This window comes from Periophthalmus magnuspinnatus, chromosome 24, assembly GCF_009829125.3.
Source record: "Periophthalmus magnuspinnatus isolate fPerMag1 chromosome 24, fPerMag1.2.pri, whole genome shotgun sequence".
Taxonomy (NCBI): Eukaryota; Metazoa; Chordata; class Actinopteri; order Gobiiformes; family Gobiidae; genus Periophthalmus; species Periophthalmus magnuspinnatus.
In genome coordinates, this window is record NC_047149.1 from 7,722,771 (window position 1) to 7,745,139 (window position 22,369).

At 38.8% G+C, this 22,369-nt stretch overlaps 1 protein-coding gene across 1 annotated transcript; it reads right to left on the reverse strand.

Annotated features, from left to right (window-relative positions):
* Positions 1-25: 25 nt before the first annotated feature.
* On the reverse strand, positions 26-22,021 carry mia3 (MIA SH3 domain ER export factor 3). Its single transcript, XM_033990700.2, has 29 exons — positions 21,840-22,021; positions 20,962-21,095; positions 20,794-20,880; positions 18,448-20,671; positions 15,738-16,088; positions 14,790-14,920; positions 10,835-10,966; positions 10,180-10,201; positions 9,995-10,083; positions 9,847-9,924; positions 8,459-8,569; positions 8,312-8,383; positions 8,132-8,236; positions 7,444-7,566; positions 7,270-7,354; positions 7,127-7,179; positions 6,756-6,846; positions 6,534-6,672; positions 4,314-4,476; positions 3,861-3,896; positions 3,723-3,790; positions 3,198-3,283; positions 2,934-3,047; positions 2,563-2,625; positions 2,295-2,341; positions 2,183-2,224; positions 1,054-1,465; positions 838-963; positions 26-747 (listed from the first exon to the last, which is right to left on the reverse strand). The coding sequence occupies exons 1-29, from the start codon at positions 21,958-21,960 to the stop codon at positions 617-619; spliced, it is 5,436 nt and encodes a 1,811-aa protein (XP_033846591.2). The 5' UTR covers positions 21,961-22,021; the 3' UTR covers positions 26-616.
* Positions 22,022-22,369: the final 348 nt, after the last annotated feature.

The window sequence follows — 22,369 nt, forward strand, 5'->3', positions numbered from 1 at the left end:
TCAGTAATGTAAAGAAATATGTGGGTCTCTTTTATATTCTTTATTATTAAAACTTCTACCAACATAGTAAAATAAGTTATACATCTGGCCATTGAGTTGCACATTTGTTTTACAGTCCATTCTCAAGCAACATTTGGAAAGTACGGTTTTCCTGAAACGCTCCAAGCTAAATCCTTCTTAAAAAATAATTTCCACAGGAAATGACATTAAAATTGCCCCTTTAAAATTAATGTTCTATACAATTAAAAAGATAAAATGAGAATAATCTGTAAGAGTGGTTATTGCACATGAAGCTGTGGTTACCCTCTTATACTTCAGACATAATCCTGCCAAGGTCCATATTCGATCAGTGAAATTATTATACAGTCAATTCAATTCATTTGCACACGTTTTATAGACAGGTGCAAAGAAAGAGGGAGTCGCCCAAGAAATTCAAACAAAGATTTTAGCAGAGATCATCCCAGAGGAGAGGTTTATTAGTGCACATGGTACAACGCCATCCCTCTCAGTGTCTGTAATGAGGAGCTCTGGGGCAGAGTCTGATCCTCTGTATCTGTTACATGTGGTGGTACGTTTGGGCTCGGGAGTTCAGTCCTGGGCAGGACCGACTGTAAGGTCAAGGCTCTATCCCACCTGCACCTACAGCATCCACAGGACTATCTGCTCCTGGTTTACTGTGAGCACCAGGGTTTTGGAGGGACTCAGGAGGGGGCTGCCCATAAGGGCCACTGTGCGGTGGGTGGGAGCCTGGAGGGTGGGAGCCTGGAGGGTGGGAGCCTGGAGGGTGGGAGCCTGGAGGGTGGGAGCCTGGAGGAGGCACTCCTGGAGGCAGAGTACCTGGAGGAGGGACTCCAGGGGGAATGGCACCTGGAGGGGGCAGGTCCATGGGAGGGCTGGCCCGGGGCCCTAGGTAGCGCATATCAGGGTGAATGGGTGGATGAGGGCCCATGGGCCCTCGTAGAACTGCACAAGAGAAACAAAACAAAAACATTAATGTCATTTAGGAACTCAAATCAATCTGAAAGCTGAGAAAGACTCTAGTGTGACACATACCATGTGGAGGAGGCAAAGGGCCATAGTGTGGAGGAGGACGGAGGTGTGGTGGAGGCGGGCCCCGCAGGTCCATGGGGACAGGACCAGGCCTGGGCTGAAAAGCATGTCCGTTGGAGGGTCGGGGTCCAAATTCCCCTCCCATTGGCATTCCCGGGTGTCCGTTGGCTGGAAGTGGAGGCCCGTGGGGAGGAGGTGGCATGCCTGGCCCGGGTGGAGGGTGAGGATACATGCCCGGTCCAGGTGGGGGGTATGGCCCAGGACGCATCGGTCGGTATGCTCCAGGAGGAAGCAGGCGCCCCGGGGGGCCTGGAGGGCCTGGGGGGAGAAGGGGGTCATGCGGCCCAGGTCCATGAGGGCCTGGGACTAGGCCTGGAGAGTCTCTGATGGGAGAAGCGATGAACGAGCCGAGGCCCTGAACACAAACATGTGTCAGACTCACACAAACCAAAACACACAGCCTGTTAAAGGTGCACATGCACAAACCCACCACTCAACAGTTTAGGCCAAAGCACATCTATATCTGACACAGGGATTTTTCACCAAGTCACATTAATGAGATCAACAAAACATTTTGATTCTGTTAAATGACTGTACTTCCTCAAACTATTGTAGTTGTCCTTACAACAGATGCCCTCCCACTAAAAGGGCTCACACGTGTGACTGACAAAGGCAATGTGATAATGGGTCACAACATGACCCATCAACCATTATGTGCTTGGGGGTCCCGAACCACCAACCGCAATGGATAGAAATTAGCCTTTGGTTATAATCCAGTGTGTTTACATTGATGTTGTATCATGTTTGTTCATTAGCATACACAATACCAATCAAATAGATAAATAAATACAAAAATAGATAAACTCTATCGTTGGTGAATGAACCACTCAATCACTGTAATATGAAAAGTAGCAGCAGTTCTGTCATTTGAGGAAACACAGTATAGATACGAAAAACAGATCTGAACCCTGTTTTAGTGCCATAGATGAGTCCATACACTCCAAACCAATATTTAGTCAAAATCAAGTGACGCAAGATGCCCCCATGTCCAAATTCAGTCATTATTCAGTGACAACCCTGTCCACCAGGGGTCTCCCTGGTGGGCAGCTTATACAGGCTGTGCAGTACTCACAGGCTCTGGGTTCTCTGAGGAAACTGGCCCTTCAGCCTTTATCTGAGCAGGCACACACACATGAATGAAGAGGGGGAGAGGAGCTAAAGAACCAGAGGAGAACTGTACTTACGGGGGCGTCCACGTTGGCAGGAGAGGAGTTACGAGGACCCATCATTTCTAAAAACGGACACAAAAAATAATTAGTTTTTAAAAGCCGGCATGCACCCGTGACTAAAATAACATGTATTCAAAAATAGTTACAGGAAATAATTAAAATATTAATATTTTCTTTTACAGATTTACCTGAATGATTGTGATAAGTTCTTGTAAAGCATAATACCCCCTCTTTAAAAATGTGCTATATAAATAAAATGGACTGAAAGTAAAAAGTGCCATACCCATTCCAGACATGTGCTTGTTGTCAGCATAACGCCCATGAGGATCTGACGGCGGTCTGGGACCTGTAGAACACACAAAACACGATTATATAGTATAAGGAACAGTAGATATTCAAATGGTGCAGCAAATACAGATTACAGAGTCAACCCATGAATAAAAAAACTTAGAAAGAAGGGAACATATATTGAAAGTAGACTGATGGTGCAAAACGTGACACAACTTAAAACAGACAGCTGAAAAGAAGAAGTGAAAAGAGAGATGCAAAAGGACAAAGAGTTTCATAATAGTAAGAGGAAGTGATTGGATCAGGGAGGATCATGAAGGATCAGGAAGGAGTCCAGCAGCCAGAGAAGAAAGTCCCAGGACTCACCAAAGGGGTCTATTTTGCGACCCACCGGGGCGGAGGGAGGGCGCCTGGGTCCCTCAATCATGATTGGAGGAGACGGTGCTCCCCCACTCACAGGAGATGGTCCATAAGAGTCACCTGTCATAACCAGAACCAGCCAGTTTACACAAAACAATCCACACAACAGGCCAAAAGAGGTCCACGGTGTAGGCTTTACTCGCAGCAAACCATTTGAAAAGACAAAAGTAATGGTGTAATCAATTCAGAATATATTTTGTTAGTTCTTACCCTGGCGAGGTCCAGCGAACTGCCCCGAGTTTGGTCTGAAGAGAGGGGCGCGTTTTTCGTTCAGCTGGCTCGTCAGAAGAGTCAGTCTAAAAGTAAAAAAAGATATACAACATCTAAATCTGAAAGAACAATGACAATAACAAAGCATGTTCCTCAAGGTTTTTTTTTTTTTTTAGCAATAACAACATCTGTTTTTAAGGTGACAGACAAGTATTGCCGGGTTTTAGATGACAACATTCTATAGACCAATAAAATTTAATACAGATGGGAGCAGATAGTTAATGTTGTTACTATGCAGATTTTGTTTATAATACAAGTTAATGAGCCTGGTAACATACAAATGATCAGGTTCAACATTTGCAGAGTGCTACTCCTCATTTGAACATGTCTAAACTCCTAACAAACTGGAACAAAGGGAACTATAAAGATTGAAACATTTTCTTAACTTTTACTCTGTCACATACTGGTTAAAACTGTTCTACAACTTTTGAACTAATCAGTTGTTTGGAATCTTGTCTCACTCACTTTTCTCGTAGTTTTGATGCTTCTACTTTCTCCTGGTTCAAAGCTCGTTCAGCATTTCTTGCAGTTATCTACCAAGAAAAAGACATTTGAATTGTGTTTATAAAAGTTTAATTATAAAAAGGAGAACGTGATACTTACCCAGTTTGAGTGAGTCTTGTTTTCCTGTTCTTTTATCTACAAAAAAAATAAAAATATGTATCAAATCTATTGTGTATTTTAGTCTTAAAGGGTCCGTACACAATTTTTTCATGCAATAAAGTAAAATTTGTTTTGTCTCAGTTCAGATATATTGTAAAAACAGCTCTTGGGTCAGAATGAGACCGCTGTGTGCTACCTGTATCTAATTATAAAGTGTTTTAGTGTCCATGAACCAGGAAGTGTGTTGTTCGTATGCTAGTTCTGTTAACATTAGCAATATAGTGACATCAAAACTCCAGGGTCTCTGTTCTGAAAGTTGTGAAAAGCACTCATAAACTCATTGTGTTGAATAAGTGGGCTGCTCAGAATGCGTTAGGTAAGTGAAGAATAACTTTGAACCACTGCACATACACGTAATCAGGTACAGTGCCTTTCAAAACCATTGTTTAGTACCTGCTCCTTGTACATCTCCTCGGTCTTTTTCATCTGCTCCTCCATCTCGTTGATGCGCTGTCGAAGCACTCGGACCTGTTCCTCTGCCTCAGTGGCTTTCCCTCCCACCTCCGTCAGCATGCTCTCCTTGCTGCGGCGCTCCATCTCCTCTTTCGTCAGTCTCCTGGGAACGTGAACACACACGCACTCTTTGATCAACTGACTGCATGTTCCCAATATTAAGCCTCATATTTAAAGCCTCAGGTATTAGGGGTATCCTGTCAGCACATTATGTTGGGTTAATCACGTTCTTACTCTGACTGGTCGTATAAAACTGCTGGTACAGAGACATTAAAACTTTCTCAGACAACGTTTTTGCTAATGACAGCACATGTCTCTCAAATGAGTCTACTCTCAAATATCCTTGTGCCATTCAGAACTTAAGATATGACTACTACAGATCAACAGATATGTTTTTTTTTTTTCACGAACGATGCAGACCGTTTAAAATCCAAAAGTAAAAAAAAAAGATGGCCAATAATCTCTGCCTATATTTTTGGGAGACGATTTTGGTCATTTTCCTTAATTTATCTAATATGAATTCCTCCACGAGTTTGACAAAACTCGAGTTAGACAAACGGTCTAATCCCTTAGTTGTCCAGGTGTGATCCATAGTAAAAGAAAAAATATAAAATCTATAAAAGATGTAGGAGTGAAGACATTTTGCTGTTCATCCAAGCAGTTTCTTCAGAAATTGAAAAAATATTGTTTATAGTTTGTTTGTAGGCTATGTCTATTGAGCCTACAAACAGAACAGTGTCCACCAGTGATCTGACCAGAACTGAAGGAGCGGCTTGTAAGAGTGAAGACATTTCGCTGCTCATCCAACAGATTTTAGATTTTTCCTTTACTTTACTACAAACTGGATAAGTAAGAAGGAGTATAAGGGTCACTTAAATTAAAAGAAATTATGCTGGCGCTACAAGAATAAAGTCGTAGCATTTTGACATTAAAGTCGTAATTTTACGAGAATAAAGTTGAAGCCAGAAAAAGTCGTAATATTACGAGAATAAAGTCGTATTTTTATGAGAATATAGGCTGCTGTGCGTGAATGAGTGACCAGTGTGTTATGAAGAATTTGGAGCATTTTGTTCAGATATAGCAATTTCTTCCAAATCTGTATGGTTCCTTTGACTAAACAAACTCAAATGCTTGCAGTGTCCCTTCAAAGTACTTATACAGATGATAGTGCAGTGATGGTGGGCTAAAAGACACAGTATTTCATCATGCGTAAACCCCAGTTGAGTTTAAGTTTATCGGAACAAAATGCTCCAAATTCTCCATAACACACAACACACTGGTCACTCATTCACGCACAGCAGCCTATACTTTCGCAACGATCCGACTTTATTCTCGCAACGATCCGACTTTATTCTCGCAACGATCCGACTTTATTCTCGCAACGATCCGACTTTATTCTCGCAACGATCCGACTTTATTCTCGCAACGATCCGACTTTATTCTCGCAACGATCCGACTTTATTCTCGCAACGATCCGACTTTATTCTCGCAACGATCCGACTTTATTCTCGCAACGATCCGACTTTATTCTCGCAACGATCCGACTTTATTCTCGCAACGATCCGACTTTATTCTCGCAACGATCCGACTTTATTCTCGCAACGATGCGACTTTATTCTCGCAACGATGCGACTTTATTCTCGCAACGATGCGACTTTATTCTCGCAACGATGCGACTTTATTCTCGCAACGATGCGACTTTATTCTCGCAACGATGCGACTTTATTCTCGCAACGATGCGACTTTATTCTCGCAACGATGCGACTTTATTCTCGCAACGATGCGACTTTATTCTCGCAACGATGCGACTTTATTCTCGCAACGATGCGACTTTATTCTCGCAACGATGCGACTTTATTCTCGCAACGATGCGACTTTATTCTCGCAACGATGCGACTTTATTCTCGCAACGATCCGACTTTATTCAGATTTATGGAGTTTAGTGCTTTGATTGATGATTCTACAGAAATCTGTAATTCTATTGCTCTTTTTCTTCATTTACATTTTTAAGCCGCCATGTTTTTAACACGTTTTTTTGCGTGTGATTTATCTGCCCGTCAATCGCGCCCATTGGAAACTCTGGAGACAGGTTATGGTTGCAGACATCTTTGTAAAGTATTGTCAAAATGGTGCATGTGCGATAGTGCATGTGTTTCTTACTGTTGCAGAGCGCTTTCCTTCTGCTGGTACATCTCCACTATGATTTCATTTTTCTGTTGCAGAACCTTGTACTGGGTTTCTACGAGGCTCTTCTCACTTTTGAGGGTGGCTATGGCGTGCTCCAGCTCCTGGTGTTTTTCTGTTCAACACATGTTCCAAATATTGAGACAAATATTTTTAAATCCTATCCTAACAGCTTTTGAAATCAAACAGCTCACCAACCTTCTAATGAATTTCTAGCCTTTTCCTCAACGAGTAGTTTGGACATGAATCGGTCTCGTTCCTCTTCAACTACTGAGAGAGTGGTCTGGACCTGAAGAAAATATTGGTAAATAAACACATTTACCGGTATATACAAATATATGAACCATCACGATCAAGATTAAAAGATGCTGTACCTGTTTTTTACTGTCTTAAAAATGTGGGAAAACTAACTAAGAACTAGTTCATTTTAAACAGATAATCAGGAAGTGCACTGTTAACATGCAGACAATAAAATGTTCTTCAGTTCAATTTTGCTCAAAAAGTCAGGTACAGGGCCTTTAAGATATTGTTTTCTGCAGTATGTTGACATTAAGTTATATGTGACTTACCCTTGAAACATCCATCATTTGCTTGATCCTGTTCTTTATGGCTGTTGTCTTATCTGTGGCAATAATGAACACATGTAATTTTATTCTTGTATACTTATAACATGCAAACATGATTAACTAGGGTTAGACAATATTCTACTTACCAATAGATAATTCTCCATTTGCACAAACTTTGTCTCCTTTCTGCAGATCGCAGGCTTCCAGGTCTGACAGGAGGTCTGACAAAACCTACAGACAGCAACATTATTGAAAATATATGAATACTTTTTAAAGAAAAGAACAGAAATTGCACTTGTCCAATCAAAATAGTTACCAACCTCTATATTGTGATCTTTAAGGACCAAAGAGTCTTCTAGCTCCTTTTGGGATTTCTGGTAAACTTTAATCTTCTCATTCAATTCTGTGTGTTTATCCTCCCAGCTTTTGATAGTCACCTTAAGCTACAAGTAAACAATGCCACATTCATGAAACAAAAGGAATATATGGACAACATAATATGCTCTTTTTGAATCTGTTATGTTGTTTTCTCATCAAAAACATACCTTGAGTTGTTTTGTTTCATTCACACATGTTTAGCTCACAAACCCTGCAAATTTACCCTGAGTTCTTCTCTCAAACAGTTCCACCTTGTGATGTCATGTGGTAATACAGGAAGTGCTCCACTGTGTTTTTAAACTCCATACACCTTCCCTAGAATCATTTGAATCATTTCAGGAATTGCCAATCTACTTAACTCAAGGTAAAATATACCGTACCTGTTGAAAACTACCGCTGTGTGACATCACAAAGTGGTGAGCTTTGGAGCATTTGAGACTAATAATTGTTGCCAGTTGACACACTAATAATGCAGGATTGCTCAAACATGTGTTTTGTTTCATTCACACATGTTTGAGCACAACTCCAGGTACGTTTTTGATGATGTAACAACATTATAAACGTGGCTTAAATCTCACAAGATTCAATTTTGCATAATATAGGACCTTTAAAAGGTAAGTCAAGTCTTACAGATTTATTTTCTTCTTTTAGGGCTGTGTAATCTTTCTCTAAACTTTTCTGTTGGGCATTTCTGGCATCTTCGCGGATCTTTGCTTCGTCCAGAAGTACAGTAGTCTACAATAAGAGGACATAGATCATGAGACTACACATTAAAAAACACCATTACATTAACATACAAAAATGGCTTACCTTTGCCAGTGCTTCTTGAATCTTTTTTCTGCTTTGCTGCAGCTTTTCATTGGATTTCTCTAGTTTTTCGATCTGTGTCAAGTCATAGTTTGTTAAAATCTAATGACAGTACATAATAAAAAAATACATATACTGCAATCAACCTACCCTCGTTTCATTTTTCTGAGAGCTTGTCTTTTCTTCTTCCAGTTGTGTTAAATATCTCCGCTTTTCCTCAGCCATTTTCTCATTTTGACGTTCAGCTTCTGTTACTCTTTTCTGTCAGTAGAGCATAAATGTTATTAAAAGCTTACAATGGAGAGGCAACAAGTCATTTTTAACAGGAATTTAAACAGAAATTCTAGCAAATCAACAACTGCCTGGACTAAATAACAAGGTACACATCCCCTTCAGAGCACTATGACAACATAATTGGCGTGCAATCCGCTAATGAAACTACAGAACATATTAGGGTTTGTGAAGTTGTAGTGTAGTTTTGTATCATGCTTTTGTATATATATATATTGTGAAAAATTGTTATGCTGGAGCATCAGTGGCGTAGGCTTGTGGACTGAGCATAGTACAGAATCATACTGCTGACCATAAAGAGTGCAAAAAGGGCTCGGGAGAGATCGGGGAAGACTACTGAAACATGCATGGATAACATCTAAAACCTCTTCAGGCATGTTTTTGACAAGGGGACATTATAACCTGGTAGAAAGCTCCAAAAAGTCGATTTTGCATAACACCCCCGTTTAAAAAAGAACCTTTTTCCCCCAACAACCTCCTAAATAGCTTGTCATAATTATAATTATTTATGTCTCATTGACTTCTGTTTATCATTCAGACAGATGAGGATTTCACCACTAGGTCCATTGTGAAAAATCTTAAAATTGAGTTGTTTCCTCTCTCAAATTGTAACACTAAAATCTAATATTGTGACACAGATCTACAATAGGGAACCAAAGGCTGCATGACATTACCATACACTTGCTGTATGGTGCTTCATAACTGCATGAACCATTTTGTTTTATTCAAGGCAAGCTTATAATATGTAGGTCTGTCATAAGAAATTTTGAAGCACAATATATTGCTACAGAAAAATATAACAATAAACAATAATGCAAAATAATCCTTGTAAACCATTTTTAAATAGACAGTCTCATTCAAAAGGTAGCTGTAACAAATAGTGAAAGAATTTGCCATAAAAGTCAGTTATGCAACCCTCTATATTTCAAATCTTATTGTGTTGCAACAAAAACACCTAAAATCTCCACACTTTTATAAAAAAAAAAAAAAGTACACACAATAATTATCAAGCCCCAAAATATATTGTTCCAGCTGTTTATATATTGAACGATAAGTCACTATAATATATAGTCATATAACATGGTCTCACAAAATATCACAATATTAATGGAATATCATTCACATGTTGCTATAGTGACGAAGCACTAACATGGTGTACCAGGGACAAAACGAACAAGGATCTCCTAGTTCAATTAACGTTAAGTGGGTGTAATACAAAAAGTTTACGTTTACTCCAAGTGCCTTACCTCCAGAGCCCGCATCTTTTTAAGTGCTGCTGTGGCCGATTCTGCAGACTCTTTCTGGTTTTCTTTAAGCAGCTCAGACTTCACAAAAGAAACTAAAATGAGTAAACCAGATCAAAATCCTTGTCAAATTTGATTCTAATGGCTTTACCTGTTTCTGTAGTTCTGTGATTTTAACCAAGGCTTCATTCTTCTCCTTTTTCAACAACTCCATTTGTTCATCAAGTTTTTTATGATCCACTTTTCCCATGCAAGAAAACAAAAAGCACAATTAGTATGTATTGTTATAATGTGAAGGCAATATAATATGAATGGTACACAATAGGAAATACATACCAAGATACTCCCTTTTCTTCACCTAGAAAGTGGAAATAAGAGCAAATAAATTAAATATTTATAAGTCAGACAGAAAATGATTCTACAGAATGACACCAAATGAATGATTACTGTCTAGGGCCAGGTTCCTTCCCTTGTTTTAGTTCTTTTACTATGTTTAAAAAAACATTTTTGCAATTTGGAAACACTGCAAAAATTGTTTTTATATATATATATCTTTCTTCTTAAATTCAAGCTCTCTTAGATTTACGAGCAGCAACAACCAGTTCATTCTTAAATTTACATTAAAATCTATCCCTTCCCCAAATGTTACTTGTAAACAAAATGAAAGCTGATGGAAAATAAAACATTTCTCCTCTTCTTGTGCTATCTCTCAGTGACTGTAGTTAAAAATCTGATTATTATTAGATTTTATTAAACTTAATTTTGATACTAAGGAATAGTATACTCAATGCCAATTCTAACAACACAATGATAAAAAACACTATCTGATTTTGGATACTTCTGACAATCCTAGTCCCTCTGTTTAAATGAAATGCAAACCACTAGTCTGATGTGAGTAATCAACCTTAAAAGTTCAGAAATCAGATAATCAGATTTTGGTGTGCATGTGAACAAAGCCTTTAATTACTGTGGTCAGTGGTGGTGTACTTACAGCCAACACGGTCCTCCAGAAGAACATGGTGAAGGTCAGGATCCCGACCACAGTGGTCACCACCACGGCCTCCCAGGGACAGCCCAGCAACGTCTCCCCTGGCCTCCACTCATCGGGCAGTAACGCTATCATCTGCACACAAGCACAGAGAAGACATTTGGATATAGTGTATACTGTACAAAACTAGCAAAAAGAAGTGTATTTATTTTGGGAATGTCCGAAAATGATAAATATACAGAGTGGGATGGCATCACATGAGCAAACAAGAGAGAATATATAGTAGGGCTATAATAGAATAATGTAATTCTTGGATGATGAAAGACATGTGCTGACTAAAACGGGGGCAAATGCTCCAAATACTATTAAACATCAAAGATATAACTGCATTTGAGTTTGTGCTAAAAAAATACATAAGTACTAAAAACGGTATGTATATGTAAAACGGTATTTATATGTAAAAAGAAAAAAAACAAAACAAAACATACATTAAACACATAATTCACTCCAAAATATTACCTACATTCTTTCTGCTTTTGCCCAAAATAAATTCTTACGATAGAAATAAAATGATTAATTGGTCAATGGCATTTTAGTTGACTAATCGACTAAACAACTAAAGGACCACAGCTCTACATAAAGACACTAGCCACGTTTACAGAAAACTAGAATAATGAAATAACAATTTGGTGTGTTTGCAGAGAATTCTGATTAAAAGCACCTGGTGACATGTGTCAGTGAATCAGTGTTTTTAGAGTAACTGTTGTATTTGGAAAAGCAAAGTGCAATGTATTTTAAAATAACTCTTTCAATCATTAACATTTTCGCTTTCATTTTTGTCTTTGACGCATTAATTTTCCCAAGTTTGACATGTATTTCCTTGTGAAAACCTCCCATAATGATCAGAATTTTGGTGCTTCTGATATTAACATACTCTTCTATGATATGCAGTGAGTCATTGACCTGGTGAGGAACAATGACTGTAGGTGTTAAGTACAATAAGATCCTGCAGCCAAGATACTGATGCAATGGATGAAGACCACATGGTAAAATATAAATATTTTATATGCAAGCAGTATTGTTCATTTCAAAACTACAAGCCCAGGAAATATTGCGGCATCATGCACGTAATTTAGAAAGTGAGTGTGTATCAGTGATGTTATAATCAATAAAAAAAAACAAATACGCAACATGCCAATCCAGTTAAAACAGCTGACTAACCAATATCAGGTCTACCAAAATGTTCGGACTGATAAAAAAAAAAAAAAAAAAAAAAAAACTTTCTTTGGCCTGTGCCAGCAAAACCATTTCAAAACATTAGCCTAGAGTCAATGTCATGCTGATAAAAAAACACTACTAAAAGTGAGGCAAAAGCCTTTAAAAACCCTTACTTATCTCTATGTATCGAACCCAAACTGCATTCACAGGACAACCTAGAACTTGATATAGCAAAAACTATATATGCATAAAAAAAAATACTAGGAATGTCTAAAGATGTGTAAACCATGAGTTTAATCTGCCTTTTTACTTAAAAATAACAATAATATACCAAAAAAATACCAAATCTTCAGCCAACTCACTCACTTCATCGCTCACTCACCAACTTCTCCTCCCTGCTGTTGTCCTGTATAAATCCTAAATCGACTAATACAAATTTTGGTTGACTGAGTCCATCGACTGATTAATCCACTAAATGAGCACAACCCTACAAAACATGCACTTTACAATTTTCTCAATAAGTGTTCCATTACTACTAACAAATCCCTAATAAGGTTTAGCACAAATGCTTCAGTAAACCCAAGGCCACTACTCACAATAATAGTGCATAACAGCCAGTCAACTTAGACCAGTTACTGTGAAAAATATAACCTAGATAACCTTGAAAATAATCCCCTCTGTAAATGATGAGATTATTGGTTTAACTACAGACCTCCTTCAGACAATAAAAGTACTGCTACTACCACCACTCTTCCTATCATAACCAGACTATAGTCCATCCATTCCACCTTTATACTATATTATAGTCCGGACACGAGCCTGTTGACTAATGCAACACAAGTTTGAACGCCTATTATTATTGAGCTGGTCATCTGCTTTTAACACGTCATCCTCAGTAGCGGTCTGTATGCTCATTATCGCAACACGTTCTGCACTATTAATTCTATTTGCATGCACGCTTTTTTGTGTAATTTTACTTACACGTTGTAGCTCCTTGATGAAAAACACGTACACATGATCCTGCTCGAGGACGGGGCGGGATACAGTGTCTCCGTCCATACCAAAGTCGCCTCAAAACCCGAGTCCCAAACTAGATTAGCGTTAGCTCAGGTGTTAGCTCCTCTGACAGATGGATGCTAACCAACGGGACCGCTATGCTATTACGGAAGTTTAAGCACAAAGAATAACCGGTGTAAAGGGTTACTAAACGGAGGCTGGGTTTAGTAAGATGGAATTTGCAAGTGGTAATTTATAAGCTTCCAGGCCGATCGCGGTAGCTGTCAAAAGAGCGGCAGAGTGACCACTAAACCAGAAGCTACACCGGAAAATGTTGGTATCAAAGCGGCATAAAAGATGATCGGGTGGTCTCGACAGCGCTGGTATTCGTTGTAGTATGTCTGTAGTAAATAAAAAGCATGTCCCGGTGTTGTAAGGCCTGCCGGTTCGCTGTGGTTTGCAGTAGGAGCCAGGTCAGCTCTAGATCGGCTGTCAGTGTGAACTTCAGCCTGCACCGCGGCAGTCAACAAGGAAGCTGCGTTCAGGGAACATGCGGACAGCGCAGAGGCGTTTGGGGACGTGGGAAAACAAATACTCAGTACACATGCCCTATCTTTATAAAACGTATTTTGCTAATTGCAATTGGGGCCTTTTAATAAATATGAAATAAATATATACTGGAAGAGGTAATTTTCAAGATTTTCAAAAACACTTTTAGATGTCCTGTGTTTACAGGGCCGGCTCTAGCTTTCAGGGGGCCCTAAGCAGGATGTGTCTCTGGGCCCCTAGGCAGTGGATGTAACTGGGCTCAGCTAATGGTGACTCACATGACCATGCTCTCATCACCTTGTCTAACTGTTTCTATTTATATGACCAAAAAGACTGAAATGTTTTGTAAAACTTGTAAAACAGCCATTTAAAAGTACCTCACCGACCTCAGGGGTCTAAACGCATGGATAAAACAAATGTAGACAGCAGATATTTTGCTACTATATATAAAAAACAAATGTAATCTTTATAGAGGAATATTTAGGCAGCTGTAAACACCCCAGCACTGTGTCTAGTATAACTTTACATATATTATTTTGAGTACAAATGAATGGGCTCTTGGGGGCCCTCTGGTGGCCCTGAGGCACAAAGCAGCTGCTTAGTCTGCTTATAGGCTGGGCCCTGTGTCTTTACCTGGCCAACCAGAACCACACACTTTAGAAGTGACTGGCTGCTCAGGCAACCACTGTGTAATTTTGAAGAGTCCACCATTTGCTTGTCTCCATGGAAATGTTACTGCTTGGCCTGAAATGTTCCAGAGTATGAAATTAAAATGATCTACCTTTCATTTTTTCCAAGTGTCCCTGCTTAGACTGCTGCCCCCATGACCGGGCCCCAGATAAGCACAAGAAAATGGATGGATGGACCTTAAATAATGATGACTTATGGATCTATACAAATTCCAGTGCCGCAACAAAACTTGGTGAAAATGTATTACCAAACACAATAATTTTGAATGAGTGGCCATTAGTAACCTTTCAAGGACAATCTGCTGAATCAGATTTGCACTTTAAAAGGATAAAAAAAAGCATGTTGTATTAACCACAATGTGAAGGCCGCTTTAGTGCAATAGACAAGTGAGTTTTACTGGTGTATTTTTGTGCGTTTTAAGTGCTGCAAACTCATTTCCTTGCAGAACAATAATGAAGTTAGCATAGCATTCTGTAGCATAATGGGTGTGGGACATAGGACTCACCACGGTAGCCCACTCTGTAGTTTTTCTCTTGACCACTGTAGTAATACACTCCAGGTAAACGAGCACGGTAGAGAACACTCCCACTTCGTCCTCATGAAACTCAGAGGGGGGCTCTATGGACTCCAAGGGTCCTGCAACATGGAGTAGTCTTATGTTTAGTCTTAACAGGTTTTAATAACAATACTTTAATATCGAATACACATTTTTCATGATTTCAAGGGTCCAGATTGATATTACTTTTCATCTGAGCATTAGAGATGGTGAAAAAAAAAGTGATATATGGGGACTATGCCAGTAATCCTATTATTACTGCAGTCTGACACATTAATATATCAAAATGACTACACACACACACACACACACTACAATAAAACATGTTAGGGCATTTTAGAAGTATTTAGTATTTTAGCAATATAGTGAACTAGGGGCTGCAGTACTTTTGGTCAGAGGGAAAACTTTTAGCGATATATTTAGTATCGTGATTAGGTCATTGCTTTTGCTCTGGCCAACAATACAGTCATTAAACCCCGTATCTGATTATTTCCAATGTATATGAGCAAAGTAGTCTTTTCTTGCCCCAGTACAGATATAAGCAGCTCTTAATGTCCGCTGGATATCGTCTGTATCTATTCATAAAATGCTTAATTGGCCGATTATCAGGAAATGTGTGTTAGCATGCTAAGTGTTATGATTACTGTGAAAGGAAAAATTCACTCTGGCCTCTAAAAGTTGTGAAAAGCGCTTATAAATTCCTAGCAGTGAATAATTAGGATGCTCAGAATGCATAAGGTAAGTGAGGAATAACTTTGGATCACTGTAAACCATTTAAAAAGAAGTAGTTCTGTTTTTCATGTTTTTAACAAAGTAAAAAGGAAGTACAGTGCTTTTAACGTAGTATTGATAATCATGTAGTAGAATTTGAATGATTTAACACCCTCCATAACCAACCTGAGGGCGAGTTGTCCACTTCCACTCCTAGTCCCATATCCAGTGGGTTCTCCAGCGTGGCCTGTGGGACTTTGGCCATTTCCTCTCCTGTGCCAAAACTCTGCTGATTGTCTTCTTGGTTCCTGTTAAAGTGCCCTCCGTCCTCCTCCATGCCCACATCTGGCACTCCGCCGTGAACTTGATCCAATAATCCAATAATCTCCTCTGTTTTTTTAGTCTCTGTCTCTGGGACCTGCTTCTCCGGATGGGTGAATGTGACATTATGGTCCTCCTCAGCATCAGTGGAGTTTTCACTGTCTGCATCTTTGTCAATGGTAGGCACATCTTCTTTGACATTCAATTCTTGGTCAGCTGGAAACATAACAAAAACGTATGAAGTTACTGCATCAGTTAGAGTATAAATACCCCAAATAATAATTCTATATCAATAATAAGGAACCACAATGATATAAAAAGCAATCTGTTTTAACAGCAGAAGGTATTTTTTTATGTTACCATGTTATCCTTCAGATAAAGCCCAAGATCAAACGAAAACTCCGGTAGGCCTGTCACGATAATTACTATATCAACTTTATAGCAAAAGATGAAGTTTAAATCTGTCAATTGGATAAATCATTGTAGGAGTGAAATTAACTGCGCCCTTCAGATAGATATAAGGCAGGGTCCACCAGCAATCTGACCAGAACTGACGAAGCAGCTTGGACGAGCAGCAAAACGTCTTCACTCCTACAACGATTTGTCCAGTTGACAGATTTAAACTTTGTGTAATCTCTCAGTCGTCCAGGTCTGATCCATAGCAAAAGACAGACATATCAGCTTTACTTCAGTAAATGAAGGATGGAACAATCATTTTGGGGTCAATATTTATCGTGGGGAACTTTTTGTCATTTTTCTGTACTGAAATAGGACGTGAGCTCTAGAGGGATGAATGCATAACTGATTATAGATACAAACAAATTATTGAAATGATTCATTCTGCAACTTATTTATTGCAGTCCATGTTTTCAATGATTTTGTACATTTACAGTATTTTGCGGCTTTAGAGTTACTGCGTCAGTGTCACAAATTGGTTTCAATATTATCATATATCATCTATATCTTCTTTAGCAATATATCGAACTTCAAAATTTGTTATTGACAATGTTTTCTATGACGACTTGGGTTCTCTAAACTGTCAGTCTAAAACTGTTCAGGAAAGGTCAATTTTTCTCCTAGTTATGTTCATTTTTAATTGATACTTGCCAAGTTAGTAGCCAAATTCGATACTAGTTTTAGTATTGATTAGTAGCTGATTTTCTGTACTTTTGATAATCCTACATTACTCATTAGAAGTGGTAGTTCAAAATGTGACTTATATTTTCCTTCAGTGTAAAACTTTTAGAATGCATGATGTAATTTGAATGACAACCCTTAGAATAATAATGATCATGTGCTATAATACAAAGTACACACTAATACTGTACAAATAAAAGATGGGTGCTTCATTATATAATTTGCAGTGCCATTATGAAACATTCTTTGTACACACTGTCATGCAGACAACGCCAAAGGACAATAATTACTCTTACATCCTGTTATAAAGCATGGGGCCACTTTGCCATCTGCCTTAAACAGAAACTTTCTACTAAAATATATGATAATAGCAAGAGCATTCTGTAGTTGAAACAAATGTAGACCAGTTCCATAAACAGTACATACATACACACAATAACTAAGCAATTATTTTAAAGACCAGAATTACTACTTTCTTCTATTTTGTTCTTTAAAAAAATACAGATGTTAACATTATCACTTAAATAACAATTAGTCCTGACACAGTAAGCATGATACTGTAATCAAAAGTGTCAACAATACTAAACAATGTGTACTGTTAGTAAATACACAGTAGAGTACATAAGCTTGAAGCCTTTTAAAAGCCTTGTAGTAAACATGTCCTTGTGTTGAGAAGACGTGGCCTGTCCCATGTCCCTGGCTCAAACCACTGGTGCTGGGTTTCAAGTGTTGCAGTTATCTGAGCTTTTCACATTTAGGCCATCTCTGATACATCACACCTGCACTTTTAATCCAATTACACGGGCCATTTACACTAATTTCCTGCCAAAAATACTGTACTAATGTCTCTCAGGATTTAATATTTGCTACTTTTATAATAAGAATTTCTAAATATTCACTGGGTTTTTGGAGTTTCCCTTGCTGAGAAAGAGTTTAAGAATAGATAGTTTTGGGTCAGTTATCCATTTGCTTATTTGCTGTCAATGTTGGTTAATAAGTCTGTTATTGGCCAATATTCGATTTTCAAACTATCTGTTCAATCAACAATTTTCTCAAGCCCTGTGAGGTAACTGAAAACTCAAAATCTCACATTATTTTATCAATATCAGATCTTAAAACTGAGTCTTAAAAAAAGCTCTTAGCTGAAAAAACTCCTTTCCTCCATTTCAGTGCAAGCGATTACCATTACTACGGCTGAACGATTACATTTGTGATTTATGTTTTAATACTTGGATTCTGTTCAAAATTCACATTTTAGACACATCCTGGAGAATTGACAAAAACACTGAAATATGAACTGACAAACTATGTATTTCAGAACATCTCTGTGCAGCTCAAAAAACTTGTCAAGTCATTTTAAGAAGAGAGGCAATTTACAATAATGGAACTATAGAATTGGGAATCGGAGAGTTTTGTTTTCCAATATATTCCTACTCACCTGGTCCACCACCTTGTGTGTCTGCTAGAGGCGCACTGTCACTAGCCGTGGAGTACTTCTGCCTCAAACGGAAGGCGATCTCCTGGAAGTCATCTAGAATCTCTGTCTCCTCATCTATGTTTGAGCCAACGTGTTCATCAGCACTGTATTTCGACTCCCGACTGTCCAAAATCTTCTCCACCTCATCCAGGATTGAGTTTTCGCTAGCTTCCAATATCCTTTCCAATGCGTTTTCTATCTCCTGGACGCTGCCTATTTGTGACCCACGTGTGGCTTGCAGCTCTGTCTCCAAATCTTCAAACATAGCTTCCAGTTTGAAAAGATTCTTGAGGCTCAAATACTTCTGACAACGCACCATTTTCTCTTCGGACAGGTGGTCTCTCAAAATGGACAATCGCATCACATCGTCACTGTAGACTGGTTCTGGTTCAGGTTCGGACTCCAGAGGCACCATATTGGGTTTAAGAGTGTCTAGATCTTCGTCCATCGGCATTACTGGATCATCTTTTCCATGTTCTGCCTCTGGTGCGGAGATTTCAGGCACATTTGGTGATTCGATAGGTTGTGCATCAACAGCCATGTCCATTTGTGATAAAGAAAGTGCATTTTCGTCTTCAAGTAATTCAGTTTGCTCCTCTTTGAAATCTGGCTCGATTTCTTCAACAATGACCTCTTCCATCATGGGTTCTTCCATCATGGGTTCTTCCATCATGGGTTCTTCCATCATGGGTTCTTCCATCATGGGTTCTTCCATCATGGGTTCTTCCTTTATGGGTTCTTCCTTTATGGGTTCTTCCTTTATGGGTTCTTCCTTTATGGGTTCTTCCTTTATGGGTTCTTCCTTTATGGGTTCTTCCTTTATGGGTTCTTCCTTTATGGGTTCTTCCTTTATGGGTTCTTCCTTTATGGGTTTTTCCTTTTTTGAAACCAATTGACTATTACCATCTTGCCTTTCCTCAAATAACTGCTCTTTAATTTTGGTTTTATTATCTTTTTTAACACTACTGAAATTGAGCAAGTCTGCCTTGTTGACAAGTTTTGTTGCATTTTTGTCTGAACGCTTTTCTGGTGTTACTATATCGTGACTTTCTTGTGTCTTTTTAATGTCATTAGTTACATTTGATTTAGCTGCTGATTCATCCAAGTCCAAACTTGAGTTAGTATCTTGAGTTTGAAGAACTTTTCCATTTTCTTGAGTTGGCAAGGGTTCCTCCTTTTGAACTGAATCAATTTGTGGTGTATCATCTACTATTTTCAAAGTAGTTTCATCAGGGCCAACCACCTCACCCTCACTTTCAAATATAAGTTCTTCAGTCTCTGTATTTTTTATCTTTGTATCATCTACCGGCATATCTTCGCCTGCAAATTCTTGTTCATTTTCTGGTTTTGATAGCAAATTTGGCAATTTAACATCAAGTGGTTGTTTGTCAGCTTTTATTTCCTCAAATGTCTTAGGAGGTGGTACAGCTTCTTCTTCGTCATCATCATCATCCTCTTCATTAGAGCTCACGTCAGCTCCATGCATAGTTGTCTCTCCTCCCGTTACAACTGAAAAAACAGCGTCTCCCAGTGACGACCACATGCTCTCGTCCGGTTTTTGATCGTCTTGTTTTGAATCTACTGAATTAACATTGTCTTCTGATAATAATGGCAGTTCAACCTCTGGTTCAACCCCTGGTTCAACCTTTGGTTCTTCTTCAAAAATGTCTTCTGGAGTTGTTTTTGCAGTGGTCGTTTCCTCTGTAACAATAGCGTCAAACGTAGTCCCATAGCTAGTTTTTAGTTCAGGAATTTGTGCATTTTCAGATAGAGTAACAGGTACATGAACGTCTTCCTTGTCAAGATTCACAGCTTCTGATTGTTGTTGGAATGACTCCTCTTTGGTTTCATCAACTTCCGCTATAACTTCTTCAACAATAGAGTCTTGCAATGTTAGCTGCTCATTCTCACTTCCCATAACTGTAGTGTCGGGTGTTACTTGTGTTTCAGAAGGGGTTAATTCGGTCTCTATTTCGGTCTCATTTGGGAAAGCATTCTGTTCATGTGGGACATTATTATTGTTCTCCTCCAGTGGCTTTGTATCGGTTTGTATAGACTGTGAGACAGGGGATGATGTAACATTACTTGGATCTTTACTGCCCTCCTTTAGAAAGCCTAACAGATGGTCCACATCATAGCTTTGAAATTTATCAAATCCAGTTTCAAAACAGACAAAATCCGTTTCCTGAAAGAAGAGGCACAATTTAGAGTGGATATATGTAAGGGCATGTCCTATACTCCTCAATGCCCATAAAAACAAGAAGAGCTGAAATAATTTGAGAACAGACATATGACAAGGTCCCATACCTCAGCTGGAACTTCAAATTCTTTGTCTGTATAAATGTGATTTATTGCTAGTAGATCTTTCGGGAAATAGCCAAAGCTACTTCCAACCTAAAAAACAGAAATTAATTATCACAAATAATGATTGCATTGCTTTGTTAAAATGGTTGAATTCACACAGTAGATACTTACACTTCCAGCCCACATATCTGCCCTTCTGCCTGCCAGTTTGTAGTAAACATAAATTGTTTCTGATTTCTTAAAAGAAAGAAATCTACAATCTGGTCCACGGAAATCATCCAAGGCTTTGCCCCGGACCAAGAGCACTGAAGGAAATAGAAAACATGAGCACGATTTTAAATGACGAGTAACGTTGGCTTGTCAATATTGTTTTATTATTCTGTATAAAGCCTTTGACATATAGCACCACTGAATTACAAAATATCTTAACATAATCACAGTCCATTTGTTTATTATCAGATGCATTGTGAATTAGCTAAACCAAATCTGTAGGCTGTTTGCTCAAATCCAGTTAAACCTGAACATGTATACATTGATTTGCTTTGTCATACACAGTAGTCTATGTTTTGGTAGACCCTAGCCTAAATTATTTTAAACTGTTTGGGGTAAGTCTTGCTAAATTAAACCTGTTTAGTAGCCTTAAGAGACAAAGTGTTGGCAAAAGAAGTAAATAATGGAAAACAATGAGGCTAATTAGCATGACCTCAGCAAAGGTGAACTATTGTTTGATGGGGGTCAAACTGAGGGGGTTGATAGCCAGTTGTGGCTAACGTTAGCTTGGGGCAGGAGATTACGGGCCGAAAATGCCAGGCAACCGGCCAAATCAAACTGCGCCTAAAATGCCCTCAAGACAAGTAAATATTGCCAATAACATATTGGCAGCATCCCTGTAAGCATCACAGAAGTAAACAGCATCATTGCCACTACAAAGGTTGATCCAGGACGCAATTATCGACCGGTGAAAGCTGAAAAGATAAGGGAGTTTATGGCTAGCTGAGGAAAGATGGTGAGATGCATCCTAGTGGAAGTCAGGGAACAGCCAAACTTACTGCTGCATTCCTCGTCTGCGCATCGCTTCAAGTCAGAGAATCGTTTTTCCAAGGCCGCTGTTGATATAAAATTAAATAAAAGTAATAAAAATCCGTTTTGGTAGATGTATTTTGCTGCCATGTTGGCACTTGTGTGTGTGAGTGTTGATTGGGCTGCTGTAGTAGTGGAGAGCAGGGGAGGGAGACACGTCAGCACGCCTCCTATTCACAAAGCTTTGAGCGTAGAGGCACGCGACACCGTTTACGCAAAAACACAAACCCCCACAACGAAGAACTAATTTATCTCAAAAATGATCAACATGTATATCAAATGATGCGTGTTAGCTTGTCAAACACATGTTTTTTTAGTAACGTTGTAAAACTGTCAAAAATGTAAAAAAAAGTTATTTTTGTGCCTTATTTTTTTTTAAATATATAAAAGAAAGAAAGAAAGAAACCGTACGCTATCCCATATTCTTGCATAAAACAGAACATACAAATAAATAAATTAAAGTTAAGATCTTCCACAAATGCCCGTGTCTCTTTTTTGT